General features: G+C 42.2%; 3 protein-coding genes and 1 long non-coding RNA gene across 10 annotated transcripts; 2 read left to right on the forward strand and 2 right to left on the reverse strand.

The window, feature by feature from the left end:
• Positions 1 to 53: 53 nt before the first annotated feature.
• Positions 54 to 3550, reverse strand: LOC112279411 (uncharacterized). 5 transcript variants are annotated; one of them, XM_090249299.1, is made up of 4 exons: positions 3414 to 3550; positions 2588 to 3183; positions 1197 to 1611; positions 54 to 562 (listed from the first exon to the last, which is right to left on the reverse strand). In XM_090249299.1, the coding sequence occupies exons 2-4, from the start codon at positions 2636 to 2638 to the stop codon at positions 510 to 512; spliced, it is 519 nt and encodes a 172-aa protein (XP_090105425.1). In that variant the 5' UTR covers positions 2639 to 3183; positions 3414 to 3550; the 3' UTR covers positions 54 to 509. The 5 variants fall into 5 exon arrangements, with proteins under 5 accessions (XP_090105425.1, XP_090105424.1, XP_024369585.2 ...); XM_090249298.1 differs by having other exon boundaries at positions 3289 to 3527; XM_024513817.3 differs by having other exon boundaries at positions 3359 to 3524.
• A 66-nt stretch (positions 3551 to 3616) lies between these two features.
• Positions 3617 to 6712, forward strand: LOC112279409 (ribosomal RNA small subunit methyltransferase). Of its 2 annotated transcripts, none has more exons than XM_024513811.3 (6): positions 3617 to 4140; positions 4385 to 4589; positions 4890 to 5011; positions 5275 to 5520; positions 5791 to 6024; positions 6426 to 6712. In XM_024513811.3, exons 1-6 carry the CDS (start codon positions 4003 to 4005, stop codon positions 6702 to 6704), a joined length of 1224 nt encoding a protein of 407 aa, XP_024369579.1. In that variant the 5' UTR covers positions 3617 to 4002; the 3' UTR covers positions 6705 to 6712. The 2 variants fall into 2 exon arrangements, with proteins under 2 accessions (XP_024369579.1, XP_024369580.1); XM_024513812.3 differs by having other exon boundaries at positions 3741 to 4140; positions 6441 to 6712.
• A 2574-nt stretch (positions 6713 to 9286) lies between these two features.
• On the reverse strand, positions 9287 to 10421 carry LOC112279412 (uncharacterized). Its single transcript, XR_002969010.3, has 2 exons — positions 9999 to 10421; positions 9287 to 9530 (listed from the first exon to the last, which is right to left on the reverse strand). It is a non-coding gene; the product is annotated as an uncharacterized LOC112279412 (long non-coding RNA).
• Positions 10422 to 10608: 187 nt separating this feature from the next.
• On the forward strand, positions 10609 to 16056 carry LOC112279410 (uncharacterized). 2 transcript variants are annotated; one of them, XM_024513814.3, is made up of 8 exons: positions 10609 to 11615; positions 12674 to 12746; positions 13172 to 13265; positions 13513 to 13626; positions 13821 to 13878; positions 14172 to 14685; positions 15055 to 15361; positions 15593 to 16056. In XM_024513814.3, exons 1-7 carry the CDS (start codon positions 11583 to 11585, stop codon positions 15063 to 15065), a joined length of 897 nt encoding a protein of 298 aa, XP_024369582.1. In that variant the 5' UTR covers positions 10609 to 11582; the 3' UTR covers positions 15066 to 15361; positions 15593 to 16056. The 2 variants fall into 2 exon arrangements, with proteins under 2 accessions (XP_024369582.1, XP_090105422.1); XM_090249296.1 differs by lacking the exon at positions 10609 to 11615 and adding an exon at positions 11684 to 11756.
• Positions 16057 to 18281: the final 2225 nt, after the last annotated feature.

Here is an 18281-nt window from a genome sequence, read left to right on the forward strand (position 1 = left end):
CGTTGTTCATAATGTTTTCTCATTCGCACATGTAGTTTACAAAGCAGCAGAGGATTCAAATACGTGGATACAGTGTTCCTTTCTATATATTGTTTGACATTAATACAGCAGGGTAGATTGTACTATAAAATCTCATCATCTCAGGGGGGAAGCCTTCAAGGCGTAACTGCATTTGGAAGTATTGAAGTAAAATTATGCGGTGCAGAGGTCAGAACGAGCTGTAAGATTCTGGGATTTTTTAACACATTCTTTGAAAGCAGGGCTTTGCACACTGAATTTCATTGAATGGGTTATTTTAATGGGCGAGCGTGGTTTTCGACGTAGCTTCTCCGATATAGATCGAGAGCAGTCAGATCCTGTTCCACTGAGGCGCCACCGCCCACCGCACAGAAAATGCTTCGGCTTCTTGAAGAGTTTTTGAGGTTCTCAGTGTTCGTGTTCCGGTTCAATATTTTGAAGCAAACATGCGCACTGGTACGTATGGATCTGGGAATTCTTCAAGCTTAATATTAACAATTCATTTTTCTCAACAGTAATGTTGATCCCGCTTCTTGGGAATAATCTGACAAGACACGACTGAATGTGATCAAGTACCCAACTTCAGAATATGGATATACCCAGCTGGAATCGCATTGCTGATATGATATGCTTGAGTAAATGAAAGAGGGCAGATACTCGATTTACAAATAATATATACAGATGTTGAACACGTTCTAATTACAACCACTAGAATATGGGCCGAACTGTCGAAGTGTAATGAGGACTTAAAAGTTGCAGCTTCCACTAAAAAAACAGTTTTACCAGTACAGTGACTACATACTTACAAAACAAATAAATGTAATTCTGACAGGAACGTCTATGCAGTATTCAAGACATGGAATCTACCAACATAAAATACGTGAGACGAACCTACTACAAGGGTCCCAGAGATCCGCAATCTTTTCCATGTCTGGTAAGATAGCAAACAATAAAACCTCATCGACGACCATGAACAGCACACAACTGCACGTTCACTTGCATCAAAACATGACGATCAATCTTCAACGGTTCTTCTTTAATGCTCACAAGCTAGTCTAAAACAAATTATAATAACATCTCCGAATATCAGACTTAATGAGTTTTGATCCGAACCTTATCACCACTTTTACTACTGACTTCGAATACAATTTACTGGTGGAAAGGCCCACGTGAATTACCTAAAAGTGGCCCGTGATGATACTGGTTGCCTTGGGGTGCATGGGGATTGAAGCCCACCGGGTTCCATAGCTTGGGGTTGAGAGGATCAGCCACCCAATGTAACTTGCTCATGTTCACATTCTCTGAAAAGACCATGGTAAACTCACCAATTTTCTCCAACTGTCCTTTCTTCCCTGCCCGCAGCACAAGATTGGTCTTGTGAAAGGAGAACACTCCATTTGTAATACGTACTATATCGCCCGGTTGAAAGGCATCGCACTCAGGTCCCCAAAGCTGCAAATGTACTGCTGCTGTTGCATCAGCCACCAAAGCTACTGAAACTAAAGGCCCGTTCTCACCAATCCTTGAGAGAGGCCCCTTTTCCAGAACAATAAAGGTTAAGTTAATGTTGGTGGCAACAGATGGTCTCAGATCCTGTCCACAAATAAAATACACGCCGTAAGTTCACCTTTTCAGCTGAAGTAACAAAACCACTGTTCTTTCACCGTACACTGAAGTTGCAAACCTTCGGAAAACAATAAATAACTTTCAACAATGGCGATAAAATCACACGAAACATGAATCAAATCAGAGCAGGTACAACTCAATCAACTCAAGATGTAATGTATTGTTTGTTTGTCAACAGAAGGGGTTTCTGATAGGAGAACCTAGTATCAAGTTGTAGAAATGAAGAGCTTCAAACTTTGATTTTAATATAAGTCATGCCTAACAGAGAAACCACGTCGCACATATCCTTCTGGAAGTATCAACTAGCAATTGTGTTGGTCTCCCTCACTCAAGAAACATTATAAAACAGCAGCTACAACATGACATGAGAACAAGACATTTCATGATGACAAAAAAAAAAAAAAAAAAAAAAAAAAAAAACTCTTCGATCACGAATGAACACACTTACAGGGAGGCTCAGCTCCATTTTATTAATTCTACTTGGAGAACCTGGTAAGAGCTTAAGCATGAATCGCTAAATCCAGATATCCAGGGTTTAACACCAAAGAAGTCCCTGAATTCATGGCCTTTTCACTCACAAAACATATCTCTCACACAATGAAGTAAAAGTTTAACAATGACAGCGTAGAAACATTATTCCTAAAATGCTTACTTATGTATTGACGCACAACTCCTAGAAACCATCTTATCAAGTGCGGCTGCGCAATGCCGCTGGGAGGGCACCATATACTTGTTAATTTCTTCATTTATTCTTCTTCAAGAATTTAGACGCAATCTAAGCGAAGAACTCAGATATTTCACAATTTATACAGATTAGGGTATGTTTTTACGGCACTCGACACCTTCTAAAACCTAGTACAAGCTACCGTTTTTCAAGGAATTTCCACTGCGTAAAAGAAAAGTCATCACAAGCGAATTCCAACAAAGCGAAGCAACGAGATACCTTGATTTGTAGAGGAGCCTGTATGGGCGGCGTCGCCTGCTGCTGAGCCATTGATCCTGAAGTAGGTTGCACTGACGCAGAGGAAAACTTTACGGATTATGGAATCGCAGTTGATGACGCACTGAGTGTATCTAAAGATATCCCTGCGAACTTTGTGCTATGACTCCATTAGCCTCAGAGGGTTCAAAAGCAGCCCTCCTGATCCTGAGAATGAGAATTGTGCAGCTGTAACAAGTCGGTTTTATGGGCACTTTCAGCACACTGCGCCGTGCCTTAGTCTTACCCCAGGCTTCCTGCCACGCTAGGTCTTGCCTTTTGCAGAATTGCACGATCAATCAACTGAGTTGACATATCGGATTCCTCTTGCAGTTGTGATAGGATGATGTACACAGTGATGACAACAATAATCGACAATAATGCCAGTAATTCGCTCTATGATGTAGTAGCCTATTCAAGCTATCCTTGGCTTCCCCGAAACACCTAAGTATTGAGGGCGTGAAAGACCCAGATGAGCAATCCCCACATTGCCAAAGATGTGAAGCCGAATAGGGCTGGTAAGTGGGCATCCATCGAAGAGCAGTGCCCAAATCTCAGACCTACACAATTGCAGATCAACTCAAGAGAATCAGTACAACATAATGGATTCCAGAATGTATTGGGATAAATTCATTGCAAGAACATGTGCATTGAAGCAAAGAAACCTGCAAATGTGAACTAGCCAGAAGGAGATCCAAGTAACAGTAGATTCCAGCAGATCCCAAGTAATCTTACGAATTCCAAAAAACCCATAGAACCACAAGATACTGCGATCATTTTTAACTTGTACCAATATTTAACGAAGAAAAATAGGGATAAACCATGCAAATTGGTAAAGAGAAACTCTGATTCAACACAGTGACTGCTAGCACACTGACGAACTGAAATATAATCCTTCAACAACGAAGCTGGTCTCCAGATACTTTCGGATGGTAAATTGAGATAAAGTTCATCATCCCCTGAACGTGTATTCACACAGGTCGCCCTAACCCTATACAAGAAGGCCTAGAACTAATTTAGGGTTAGGTCTAAAATTGAGCCTCCCATGTCTTCGCACCGTGACATTCCTGGGATATGGCGTGTTACGCTATGGAAAGGGTTAAGCCTACAGTCTCAGATTCGTGAGAGATTGATTGCAGTTTTTGAAGTGGGAATAACCTTTGGTAGTATCAACTGCTTTGTGAAGCGGCTGCTACGCACAAGTTTGGATCTGAATGTTTAAGCTGTGTGGTTTAGGTTCGAATACGATCCTTGTTAGCTGATACTTTTCACTGGAAGGCTTACTAGGAGCATTAGGTGCAAAATGTAATTGAAGCACGAGACCTTACCACGTTAGCTTTTGTGCCAACTTCGGTTCGACCAATTTAAGTATCGCATGTATGAGTCTGTGTTTGCCGACCGCTAGTTCTTATTCAGGAAAAGGGCTGGTAAGGTTTCTGTATCAGTCGCTCAGAGGATCTTTGTCTCAAATATCTCATTTCCATCAGCGTTCGGGAGACTCGTCAAATATTTCAAAGGTCTGCGGCTTCCTTACTCTTTCAGGATTTGTTTTTTACGTAATCCTGACGAATTCAGGTTTTATTCTTTATATGATAGTGTTTTTTCTTCTGCGGCTCACATGCCTGATAGTATGGACTGGTGGCTGGGACTCCATTGGATCTCCGGAATCTTTCTGCTTGTCTATGCCGAGTGAATCTGGTATGATGTTGCGCATACAGCTGTAATCGCCTGCTACTTAAAATTTCCTTAATTATGTTTCAGGGCATAGACGAAAGGTGGGACGACACAGCAATGGCGGGGGGCAAGGCGGTGAAGGGGAAACCTGCTCCACAGAGGTTTCAGGGGATTCAATTTCAGAAGAGCAAGGGTCAGCATATTCTGAAAAATCCACTTCTGGTACAGTCTATAGTCCAGAAAGCTGGACTGAAGAGCACAGATATTGTTCTGGAAATTGGTCCTGGAACAGGTAATGCTATCCGCATCGTGGCTACAGGTCATGTTTCTGGTTGGGGGTCTTACGAATGTTGGTTGATCCTGGTTTCATCTCTTTACTTACAAATCTTTTCAGAAGACATGACGAATGGAGAATTACGGCAACAATCACTGTATTGCTCTGGATCACATTAGAGTTGTCTGTCTAAGTAATATTCTTGCAATTTACTGAATGCAGAAGAGTAGTATGCAGGCCAGGACAGAAGCCTCTCGTGGTACTTTAACCACTCTTGTCTAGGATTCTTCCTGGTGTGCTAATGATGAGCTTTTGCAGGAAATCTGACAATGAAGCTGCTGGAGGTTTGTAAGAAAGTTGTTGCTGTAGAGCTTGATCCTCGGATGGTGTTAGAGGTCACACGGCGTGTCCAGGGCACTCCTTATGCAAACAAGCTCCAGGTATGTGTGATGATTTTCATTTTGTTCTTGTTCTAGGCAATTGAACAATAGTGTACATCGTCCGATATTCTTGTTTGTGTATGTCTCAGAGCCCACATTAGCCAATCACGAAGGCGGCTATCTCTCACTTTATTCAAGGGTTTAGGGTTTAGTCTGTGTACTTTTGGGTAAAGAATTCATCAATAGTCCTGCGTCATTACCACATGAGGTGATACTCCATGTTTGTATCTTCCCAATCAAGATACATGGTTGTGAATATGCAGGTGATTCAAGGTGATATATTGAAAACAGAGCTGCCCTACTTTGATGTGTGTGTTGCTAATGTACCGTATCAAATTTCATCGCCAATCACTTTCAAGCTATTATCGCATCGGCCACTCTTCCGCTGCGCAGTCATTATGTTCCAGAAGGAGTTTGCGCAGCGTTTGGTTGCTCAGCCTGGAGACTCGCTCTTCTGCCGTCTCTCAGTCAATACGCAGTTATTGGCTCGTGTCTTCCACCTGTTGAAGGTTTGTGATCTTCTATTTCTTACTTATTAAAAAAAAAAAAAAAAAAAAACGCTCCTGATGCGTGCACTCCTCCCCGCCATAACGAACTCGTTGATTAAATATGCGGATAAATTCTTTCATAGCTAGTTTTAAAAGATTTACTGCTCGTATGTTCATATCTTTTGTTGATTGATATTACAGGAGTTGATCATGATTTTTTTTTTGATAAAAATATTTTCGCTTTAATAGCTTTGTTTTTGTGACTGAGTGGCGTGTTCATGTCGGCTTCAGGTTGGTAAGAACAACTTTCGACCACCACCAAAGGTTGATTCTTCAGTTGTTCGCATCGAGCCTCGTAATCCCTTACCTCCTATTAATTTTAAGGAATGGGACGGTCTTATCCGACTCTGCTTTAATCGGAAGAACAAGACTTTGGGGTCTATATTTAGACAGAAAGCCGTTCTTGCTCTCATCGAGAAAAATTACAAGACTTTCCAAGCCCTGCAAGAGGCCGGTGGTTCAGAGGTACTTAGTTAAACTCCTTTCCACTCATAAAACTCCTTTTCCTCGCTTTTTTGTTTTTGTTCCTTCCTTCCTTCCTTCCTTCCTTCCTTCTCTTTCTATCAACTTCAATTTAGTAGATTTTTGAAGTTTGTGGTGCACTATTGTGTAGTACGCCTTTCCAGGATAAGTTAAAGTTGAGTCATTGATGGTCAGCTCAGTTATGATTTCCTGGATATGGATACTCGTGAGAGTAGATTTTGATATAATCAATCACCTCGGCTTGCCTATTGAGAAGCGCTGGATTACCCTTTTTCTGAAGTTTTCTGGTTTTAGTTTTTGGATGGGTCACTGTAGCACCTATTGGGTCTTGATCTGAGACCAACGCCGCTTTAAATTTTGCTTTTGACAAAATGAAATTAAAGTCTGGGATTTTGCAGGCGCGTGTGCCAGCTGTGGATCCATCCATTCTGGGCGACTTAGGCGAAGACCAGAGTATGGAGGTAGATGTCAATGCAGACGGTGACGGAATGGAGATCGAGGAGGAAGACGGCGCTCAACAAGGAAATACGTTTTTCAAGGAGAAGTGCCTTGGGGTGTTGGCTGAGGGCGGTTATGAGGACAAGCGATCGTCAAAGTTGACTCAAGACGATTTCTTGAGGCTCCTAGCATTGTTTAATAAAGCAGGCGTCCATTTCACCTAACTAAAAAACCACCTCCCATTTGCGTTGTCATTCTTTGCTCTTAGTCATGTGAAGTTGGCTCCTCCGATAACTCTCCCTGGTGAACCTGCGTACAAGAGCAATTAAGTTCAAGAGAACACCCTGTTGACTGGTTGGCAAAGTGTACACACCAAAGGTCAGCGCTCTCTTCCTGCAAACGAAGTCTGTTTTGAGTTGATTTTAGTAAAATCTAGGGGTAGTATCATCAGAACCCTTGGCTGATGATACTACCCCTGCTTGGCTGCACAGACACAATTGGGTCCTTTTTCAAACCATGTACTTGAAAGAGAACAAGAATCTCCTGAACATCTCCACCCTCTAGGTCCTTACTTTCCAGTAAACGTGAAAAAAACACACAAACTACACGCTGCTATAGCGTGAAACCCAGTAGTTCAAGCGAACTAATCCTCCATGAAAAGCATACTACTTTCAAAACGGTATAAATAGTGGGTTATTGGGTACTTACTTTAATAGGAAAAAGGTGAACTCCAGCTGCTATTTCATGAGCTTAGCCCTCTGTCTTTGTTGTCTATGCACCAAGTCATCAGCTACTCTAGAAAGCTACTGCTAGAGTATTAGGTTAAGCTTGCTTTCTGTTCCCTCGTGGGAACGTCGAGGGGAACAGGGAGCTTTTGAACGTATCCAAGGGGACGCGCGTTATCCATGACGCTAGGGTTAGCGTAAGGCTCGGCGATGCGAACCCGTCGGATGAGCACGATCGCGCATGACACCCCCACGATATCCCGGGACCCGCTCTATCTCCCTCCTGGACCGGGAACGGGCGCAACAGGTGACCCAAACCCGTGGGAACCCTCGGATATCGCTCCCACGTCAAGAGAACATCGGGAACTTTTCCGATTTAGGGTTTGCTTTTTGGCTCCTGCACTTTTTATGTGTGTGTTCGTGGGAGCTGAAACTGCTCACACTTGTCTGACGCGGTTATAACGTGTGTCTCTATTTCTCATCATCCTACTCAGCCCCTGTGACTAACTCAGACTTTCTTCTTCTTCAAGAAGATAAATAAATAAATTACTCGCCGACGTATAATCAAGACTGGGAGGTTTCAGAGGACTTGTTTTTGTTTTTGCCAGTTTTCGAAAGCGTAGAGTGCAGTGCAGCCGACATCGGTGTTGTACAAATGTGCAGGGTTACGAGTGTTGGCTCCTTCCCAATGTGGTGCAGACTTCGAAAATCGTTAAGCCTAGTCCTCGACGACAGCCGAGATGGACATCACTCTTTGTCTTATTCGTGGTTCGTTTGTCTATCTAATATGAGGCTGGCGCTGTAATTAGTATACGCTACATTACCACTACTGAACTCCCGTATATTCTGCATTTCTAACACATCTGTAAGTAAAATTTACAAACTATAAATATGAACAAACAACTTCGTTTAGGTTATTGCGAACTCTTAGTGTCGATTCTGGTGAACAATTCAGTGGACCGATCGGTTGGTTTGGGAAACTTCGTGTGCGGAGGGCCTACCACCATATTTATGTCACACGCCAAATGAAAAAAAACACAGAGAAAGCCATTGTCCATTTTTTCAACACTCCTCTTTCAGTGGCGTAGTTTGTTTCTAATGGGGAAAAATGTACTCAGTAGTGATAATGTGTGGTTATTCAATTCGTGTGCGTGCCCAAACTTCCACTTCCTATGAACCTCAGAGAATGTAGCGATCCGTTTATGAGTGTGTTAAGATTACATTCATTCCCACTTTGCAATGAACCTAATTATTTTAATAAAATATCAGATACTAAATTGATAAAAATGGACAGCTTCCTAGAATCAAGCTTTGTTTGCCCTTCATGGAATTGATAGACACAACCTCCTATGTGCTAGCAGAATTGTTAGAGGGCCCACAAAGTCTTCTTATTTGATTTTCCATTCTTTCCATGTTGCTGGAAATTACCTGCCAATACCAAGGTTATCGACCTTTGTTAAATATTATCTCACTTCTACAAGACTTCTCTCCTTTCCTTCCTCTTGGATCTACATGACACGGCTCTGAGTAACTTTCCATGATCAAACTTTGAGTATTTCGTTATATTCTCACTTTTGTGGTCATTGTACGATGTTTTAGACAGCACCATTCCTTTCCCCGAAAACAAGTAATGTAAGTGTGTATGTATGGTGGTGAATTGAGATGTCAACCACCTACAGTATCATTCTTGGTTTTTTGGTAAAGAATGGAAAGAATTTGCCTGATGCCAATGCATTGTTTCTTTTACTTGTCGAAATTCTTTAATTAGAAACATATTCTAACTAACAGGCTATTTGTTTGTTTGGGTTATGCTGGAATGTTAGGGCATCAAAGCTGAGCCCAGAACTAGCAGCAGCATCCTAATAGAGCAGGTTCAGAGAGCAACTGAGAAGCCTTGTGGAATTTGGATAAAGCTTGTCAGATTGGGTGATGTGTGAGGAGGACATTTGTCATGTATTCAAAGCACTATGACCTAATTAATAGGAATCTGGGCCATTGAATACACACACACACACACACATATATATATATATATATATATATATATGATTAATTAAACTGGATCTAGAAGCAACTTGTATAGGTCAACCTACTTTGCTTAGACGAAGTTGGACTTTGTGGTAATGATCAACAATCAGTCCAAATTGGGGAAAGACATCCATCCCACCTCTGCTTGCACATCAAAAGTTGATCATATAAAAAAATAACTAAAAAGAAGACATGTGCTAAGAAGACAATTGACCAAACTTTCTCAGTGTTTTCTCTCCACTCCCAATCATTCTCCTCTACACATGTATAATTTCAATACCAAAGAAGGGTCGAAACCTGTAAGCAACCAACCATTTCCACATGTGTTGCATTAAAAAGATTGAATTCATAAATGCACAAAACAATGTTTGTTAGTGATTTCTCATTGATTAAGAGAATCATCCAAACCTTTGATAGAATTAGTTCTTGGTTTATTTTCTTGTCGTTTACCTTCCGGGGATTTTTTTGATTCCCACACACACAAGTGTTGACATAAACTTCTATTGGGTTCATCTCGTTTATATTGTTTTAAAGTTTTTAAGTGAGTAGTCAAATACGGCTACCCAAGAAAAATATATAAACCTCCTCTTTGACTATTTCCAAAACTATTCAACCTAACGATCTGGCTCACTACAAACCCATTAATTTTTTATATAAAAGAACAAGAAAAAGAAAAAAAAAATAGACTGGCAATACAGATAACTGACGGCAGGAGAATACATGAATAACTCGGATATGGAGAAGAGCCACCAGAAATGAAAGTACCAAAATGAAGCTTCTCTCCAATTGGACCCAGCCTCTCCTTTTTTCCTCCAGCATGTCGTTGTTGTTGCAAAATTTCCATTAACTCACAACAGGGACGTAGTAGAAGAAGACGAAGGAGCAGCAGAAGAGGAAGAAACCCTAAATTCGAGACCCCATTCTTCTTCAACACAGCAACTAAGGCACCCATCGTAAAAAACCCACCACCGACTGTGTTCCACGGAAAGGAATGGGTGTTGTTGGCAGTGCCGAGGCATAGAAGAAGCAACGAGAGCTGACTTGGTGATAGACAGGGAGGGAGGAGGGGCTGTGAAATCTGACGCCATAGCAGCCTGAAAAAAATTAAAAAATAACAAAATAATAAGAAGGCAAAAAATTAGTTTTGCAGCAAAAGGGAATGACGACTTCGGAAAGGGGGGGGGGTGAGAGACGAAGAACGGGGAACGGGAGCCCCTTTCGCGGGCGATGGGAACGCGGGAGAGGCGTTCGTAATTGCTAAAACGGGGCGGGACAACCGGCTGTGCCACCGGGAGACCGGGACTTCCCGGTGTTTCCTTTGCGCGGGCCTTTCTTCACGTCAGCGACCGCAGCGCAGGAGGGTGAAGCTCGCCATAGCCCATTTCTACCCCGCTTCGATCCTGTTTCCGGCACTCTCTCCCTTGCTTACTCCCCTTGCGTGCATTCTCTTCGTCTTGTTCGTCTCGTTAGCTCCCTAACGAATCCTTTTAGAGTTCTTTTGGTGCAGTTTGGGTGCGGTTTCGGTTTAGTTAGTCACAGGAGGGTCGGCGTCGGAGGTTGCGAGAGCAAGTGCAGCTTCATTTTTTTTTTTTTTTTTTCTTCTTTTTTCGTTTCCGCTGCATTGGCCTGCTTTCCTTGTCGTGATAGGAGCTTCGCAAGAGCATCTTGAGGCGCGGTGTAGCTGCGAGCATTATTTGTTCCATCGGGGCTCTTGTACTGAGGTGCCGGACTTGCGAGCGTGGCATGCGTGTTGGTGCATGCATTGACGTTCGTGCTACTGCAGTGCTTCGTGGTCGCCTTAACGAGTTCCTGGGTGGAGGTTGTGCTTACGCCGAGGTTTTCGTCTGTTGTAGTTAGCCGTGGAGTCATTAAGGCTTGGTAGGTTGCTCTCCCTTCTCTACGTGACTCGGTTTTAGGGCCAAACTGTTTCAGACGGTTGCTTTGCCGTTTCGGATTTGGAAAATCTTCCTAATAGAGGGAGATTTGGGGTGGTTTCTTCCTGGCCTCTACGGAAAATAAGAGGCTTTGAATTTGTAGGCCATCTGTGTGACGTCAAGTTGCGAGGACGGCTATGGCTGCAAACTGAAAGTGGTCGAGGAGAGGTTAGAGACGGGTAGGGACGAATTTTTTTCCATGCAACGAACATGTTTCGAACTGCAAGGGTATAGTTGAATGAAACATACACAAAGTGTGCAGTCTTGGGCTAGATCTTTTTTGGGGAAATCTGTGATTATGGCGAGGATAGTGTGCTTGAGCGGAGCGTAGGGTTCTTATTTTAGCTCGCACGAGCCGAAGTGCGGACATACTTTAATCGTAGAGGAAGTGGCAGCGTCTCAAATACTTGCAAAGATGAAGAAGAAACTGGACACACGCTTTCCAGCTGTAAGTGTACGAACCCTAGCACTTGAAATACGTGTCTTGTAAGATCTTATTGTTATGTTCTCGTCACCAAGAGCGCACTGTAGAAGAAAACACATGTTGTGGTTTCGGCCAAACTGCAGCAAGAAAAGGTTTGAGGAACAGGTGACGAGGTCCTAGTTAAATGAAAAACAAAACGAGAACCTGGTCGAAACTACTACAGCAAGGGTTTCGTGGGTTTCATGCAATAGAGAGTCGATTTTTATTTTTATTTCTTTTTAAATACACACATTTGTTTTTGGTTTTCATTGTTATATTTGGTACCAACTCTTCCTCGGCCGTATTAGCGCAGACGGCCTGGAAGCAATGCTTGTGTATTGAAGTTCGTCGTCCTGAAAGCTTTTTCCATAGATGTCACAGTCGCTTTTGGAGGAGGGGGACTGTTGTCGTACGCACCGAATATTTTGTCAGCGACTTGATTATCTTAAAACTTTGAACGAGAAGATTTAATAGAAGAGGGCCATTGAGTTGATTTTCTTGTGCATGTGGAGACAATAGAAGGTGCAAAATCAATTTTGGACATGTCCTAGAATGACTTCGGAGCTTTGTGTTTTCCGTCTGTCGCTCAGGGGCTCTGGAGGTAGTAGGTTAGAGTAAATTTTTTACTGTCCACCGAATATCAAAAGCACAACAGAAGTATCAAACGATGTCGATAGAGGAAGCGTATATTGTTAGACATGAGAAGATGAATGTGTTTGACGTTTAAGAAATCGTTTGTTACTTAAGAAGAGAAAAGTATTTACAGTAATCGTTTTATTCGATGCTACTTCTCGTCGAATGTTGCCTCGGACACATCTGTCTGATGCTCTGTAGATGTTTCTTATGACTTTCTTCACTATTTTTTGTGTGGGCTGCAAAGTCGCATACTATTGTATGTCTATAAGTTCATACTGTTCTACGTTTATGCATGGATCTTTTCTTACTTGTAGCATTCAATATCACTTGGACAAGCTCCTCAAGTTCTGATTTAGGCGTTTTTATGTGACTACCGACCTTTTCTCACCTGTATGTCTTTGCCTCAGGCACGGATAAAGAAGATAATGCAAGCCGATGAAGAAGTCGGGAAGATCGCCATGGCGACACCAGTATTGATCTGTACGTCTCCAAGCCTTATCTGTGTATGTGTGGTCTGCTAGCTTCCTTAACGAGAGTTAATCTAGAAAACTAATTTGTCTTCACAAGAGTGTTCAGCACGGTGCTTGAAACTAGTCGGGCATGTTACTGGTGTATTGCTAGTATTAAGGCGTGTGAGGTCCTCAAGTTGTAACCTTTTGGCATCTTATGATCTGTATCCGACATGGGATGGTAACGAGACCAGTGGGCAGTGATGGCAGATTGTTACTGCTGTACTTAATGTTATTAACTTAAGTGTAGGGTTCAAGGCTTTGTGACTGACAAGTCATAAGATCTAGGCTGTATCCAAAGTTTCTGTGCTAGCGAAGATTGTGCGTTAAGATTGTAGGGCAGCTTTGAAGTTATTTGTTATGGCATTGATCTTAAGTTTCGTTCGTTTTCTGCAGCTAAAGCGTTGGAGCTTTTTCTTCAGAATCTATGTGATAAAACCTATGAGATAACTCTCCGAAGGGGTGCCAAAACTATGAGTTCATTCCATTTGTAAGTGACGGTAAATGTTTCTTTGGTTGTAAGATGCTCTGATGAGATGGGTTTTAAAACCTCATCGAAGAATACATTAGTTCGATCATCGTATTTTGACCATTAGGTGACGTGAAAAATGGTGTTTGAACTCTTCTACATAGATGTAATGGTTGCTGTTAAAAAAATGTTGGTGCTCCCTTTGTCACTGTTTGTTTAAGTTACTACATCTTGTTATTTACTGATTTTCTTCTTGTGTATACTACAGGAAGCAGTGTGTACAGACAAATAGCGTTTTTGATTTTCTACAAGAAATTGTTTCAAAGGTTCCAGATATTGGCACAGAGACAACCTGTGACGAAAGGAATGGTGGAAGGAGAAGGTTTGTGGTTTTTAAGTGTCATTTCTATGTACACATTTGAATCATTACCTCATGTGCAGTCTTTTTCGGTATTTGAACTCTATAGAGTGTATGTGTGCTCTACTGTCATGATGTTGTAGACGCAACGTTTTCGTGATGAACCTTGCGAACTGGGACGTTTTGGCTAATGGTTGATGATATTTTTCTATCTGCAGAAAGCAATCAGATGGAGACGACAGTGATGAAGAGGAGGTGGTGAAGCGGCCGAAATCGGTATGTGTTTCAAACTTTGCCGTTCGTTTTTACTGGATTTGTGTTCTTCGTTATTCGAACTCTTGCGTTTTTTACATTGCGGTCTCTGCGGTTTTTTTTTCTTTTGTTTTTTCATTTCATATTGTTACAGAAGTGAGCACTTTAATTTGATCAGAAGCTTCGTCTAATCCAAATTGTATCAACCGTCATTGCTTGAAGTCTGTTAGAGTTGGCGCGTTGTTATATGAATGAGAGGATTGAATGGTTGTACGGACTATTGAGTGAGATGTTTACAAGTGAACATTCGTATGCAGGAGGACCAATCAACATCAGGTAGGGGCCGGGGCCGAGGGCGGGGCAGAGGCAGAGGCAGAGGTCGAGGGAGAGGGTCAAATGGTACTCCGAGCTCTCGCTCCAACGGGGTCGAGAAGGCAGAAGATTCTGAAGATGCTGAGATGGACACATATTCACCATCCCCCGATCGTGAAAATGTAATTTTAGACCCCATAGTTCATAAACCTAGGCCGAAATCGGAGGAGGCTGCCGCCCGAGATGCCAGTCCCACTTCATCTGGCCATACGAAGTCTCCAAAATTACTCGGATTTGATTTAAACATGGATTTAGATGAAAATGGTGAAGTAGCTGCCGGAGCTGATGAAGCGACGGTTAACGAGGAAGAAGTAGAGCATGATGGGTCGAATGTACCGACACAGGATTTGGATGTAGATAGTGAGAATGTCTTAGGGGGCACATTACATTTACAAAGGAGCGAACTGCGCCCCTCTCTGCATCCCGATGAGGACGATTACGATTGTGAAGATGAAGATGGTTAGTTGGATGCCTCGGTTCACCTTATAGCTGTTTTCCTGTGTCTGCCATGTGTGATTCTCGTGGCGTTGGCTTTACTGACTACACTGACTGCTTGTATCGAAACTATTGGGGTTGATTCATCCCCTGTGACCACATTTTACAATTGTAAATACAAACTCTTCGTCGTAGCGCAAGTCTTTCGTCCTTCAATTTCCACTTGGTACTTCGAAGATAACATCTGGATTTTCCTATCCCACTTTTAAATGTTGGACCCCACTGCTACAAGATTAGGATAGGCTTATGGTGTGATGCCGATTGATGTGCCGTTCTGAATTTGCAACACCAGAAGAGTTGATTATGATTGCGGAATGCTGACACATTTCGCAGAATATAATTGAACTGAGTTACTGCACGCGAAGGGGAGGCGACCTGTATTGATTAACTCATTCGAATACCAATGAGGACAACTGATGAAACTGGAAAGCTCGCACGTCTACAATTCTGGCGATTTTGCCTCTCAATTTCTCCGAAGGGCTAACGCGGCGGTCGACAGTACTTGGCTCTTTGTGCATTTCGTACACATTATGAAGAGCTGATGCCTCGAATCCTGCTGCACTGCGAAGTGAATTCGAAGTATCAGATGCTCGACTGCAGCTGGGCCATCTTGTCCGAACCCATGAATCGGATTCCCACTGTGAGTAATTGTTGCGCAACCTAATGACTCATGTGCGGAACGCGATGATCGGAAACCTTGAATGAACGACAAAGTGTAAAGGAACAGAACAGAATAAGCATGCGTAATTACTAATATATATATATATATATAGTTTCCCGCCTGATTTCTGATTGTTGTGAGGGGAAAGCTCTTTTAGTAGATGCTGCGCGTGGACTACTCTGACTCTCAGATTCTTTTTTCTGCAACCAGGTGACGATTGGACGCTGTGGTGCCTCTGGAGCGCAAAGGATGGTGTAGCCATTTTCTGCTTCGAAATGAAGAAGGGGGCACCCCTGATCTTTTGACCGGGTGCGAATGCAGACAAGACACAGAGATGCTTGTCAGAAAAAGAAGCGAACAAGAAACAAAAGGGGCCAGCGCAGGGCCCCTCGGGGACTGTTGGAAGAGGTTTCTTTGGCAGTGTCCGTATGTTGGAGCTTGTGTGATGGTCTCATGAATGCGCTGATCTCTTGCAACCCACTGCGACCCAACACGCAGAATGGTGCCAAAGGTGAATGTTGTATTAGTGTATTTATGTGTACATACACAGATGGAATTCCTCGCTGTCTAGTATGAAAATAGCACAAATTAAAAGGGTTTGGTTATGTCCTTTGGTTTATCTTTTGGTGCGGTATTCCTCACATGAAAATCAGAATCTTTCTTATTTATTTACCCTTGTGCGCGTGTGTATGTGTGTGTGTTCATCTAAGCGTGTATTTCTTGTTGCGTAAGGCACAAATGGCGCCTATTTTGTGACTTTTTAATTTTTTTTTGTACTCCGTTTTTTCATTTTTCATTTTTTAAAATTTGTTGAAGGTGTGTTGAAAGTGATTGTGTGCATTTGATGTTTATATGTTCATGGTACTGTTTAGGAATCTTTGTGAAGTAGTTTTGCGTGTCAATGAATGGCATCACAAGCAATGCTCAAATCCATTTATTTATTTTCTGGAAATGTTTGATGAGTTGTAGGTTCGTGGTTTCAATATAATGTTTTCAAAACCTTAAATGTCCTTCGCTCAAGGCTTAATGCATTGGAACTATAAATTTTCAATCATCTTTTTTCAAGATTTGTAATAGAAAAGTTCCCAGATAAAAATGTGTGAACACTGTTGAAAGACCTGTTAATCTTCTTTGGAGAATAAGAAAAGCATCCCTTTGTTTTGATTTTTAGTTTGTACTCTAATTTTGTTCCTTGGAGTAATAAATAACATTTATAAAAATATTAAGTATTTTAAAACCAACAAAGATCAAGTTGATTTTTTGTGACCTTTCAAAAGTGTTGAAACTATGGTATAAGTTGAATACTTAAAGCCCTTGAAAAACTTGTCATGTACATCTCTTCGGAGAGGGTCAGCATTGTCAAGAGAATATCACCTAAAATTGATTGCATCTTTTCATAAAATATTGAATTGATCATTATGACGGACACCAAATCGCGATTGTTAAGATTGGCCTCTACCCGTAAAGGTTTGGATTTAAAAAAGTGGGAATACCTTAAGAATAGTATAGATTCCAGAAACGTTTGAATCTTTTTGTTTTAAAACTTTCATTTTTTTGTATATATATATAGACTTCAGTTCATATTATTTTTTCATAATTGCCTCTTGAAAATTGATTCAATGATCAAGAGTTTGTACTTTTCTACAGAAAATGTATTGATTGTATTAGAATCAAGTTCTTTCGAATGAATTCCAAAATGAAATTGTATTCATAAAATATATAGACGTTCTCAAAAAAGCACTAACAAAACATGAAAAACATGTAATCAAAATCCTTCGCTTCACGACCCTCACAGATCCAACTTCTAAACATCCATCATACTTAATATGAACAAATTCGTGAACCTTCATTCTCAAAATGCAAATTTTAAACCCGACTCCAGCAAGGGATAAGTTACGTGTGGATGTTGCTTCACAGATCTCATTGATAAGCTCACTGATAAGCTTCCTGAAACGGCGGATCACCCGGAACGTCTCTCGCAGAACCAAGCCCACGGGCAAAAAGCGGAATCAGGGGACGATGATGAATCGATGGAACAGTAGAAACCACAGCTGCGGGTTTTTGCGGTGTTTCGATTCAAGAGAGGACGTCCGAAGCTTGTGAGATACCGAGCCAGGCTCTGGGACATGAAAGGGACATACCATGGACTGGACCCCATAGACGCGTCCCGAAGAAAGCAGCACAAGTCACAATTCAATCCTCCATTGGATGGGTCCCAGATCGCAACAACCCCGAAATCGTGCTCCAAAATCTCGTCCCTTGTCGTTTTCCAGATGCGTCTTTTGGCCACACAGAGTCGTCATTCGGATGGGCCATCCCTGGCAGGTTCTTCATCTGAGTCCTCCTTCTACTCCCTCCATCATTGGGCTCAATCACTCAGTCCGTCTTTTGGCTGTCCAAGCACCCATCCCAAGCACCTCTAAAACTGGACAGCTTATGGTGAAGCTCGCCGTTGTCAGGACCTGTGATCAATCCCACTGCAGGGACTTAGTGGGATTGATAACAGGTCAAACACACAGAAAAGATAAGAAAAAACTGCAACCTGCGAATCGCTTCTGCGGTGGGAGATTTCCGCAAGGTTGTGTGTGTGACGCCGTATGTCATGCGGCGTAACGTAGGCGCTTATCGAGTCGTAGTTCTCGACGCAGTAAGTCGAGTCTGTTTCTACAAGCAAGCGCTGTGGTGAAAAAGCCTTTCCACGGCGCTGTCAGGCAAAGTACTTGTGGGTCACAAAGGGGGTTTAGGATATAAGAGGATATCAGCTGCCGTCGCAGTGCCCTTGCGCTGCTCTCAAGTCACCACGTTTGATGCGACTTCATATTTTGTAATATCTAGATTCTCGTTTCCGAGTTGACACTTTCGACGCATATTCATCTGCCATGCTCCTGCTTCGAAGAGC

Source organism: Physcomitrium patens, chromosome 3 (assembly GCF_059467195.1).
Source record: "Physcomitrium patens ecotype Gransden chromosome 3, ASM5946719v1, whole genome shotgun sequence".
NCBI lineage: Eukaryota > Viridiplantae > Streptophyta > Bryopsida > Funariales > Funariaceae > Physcomitrium > Physcomitrium patens.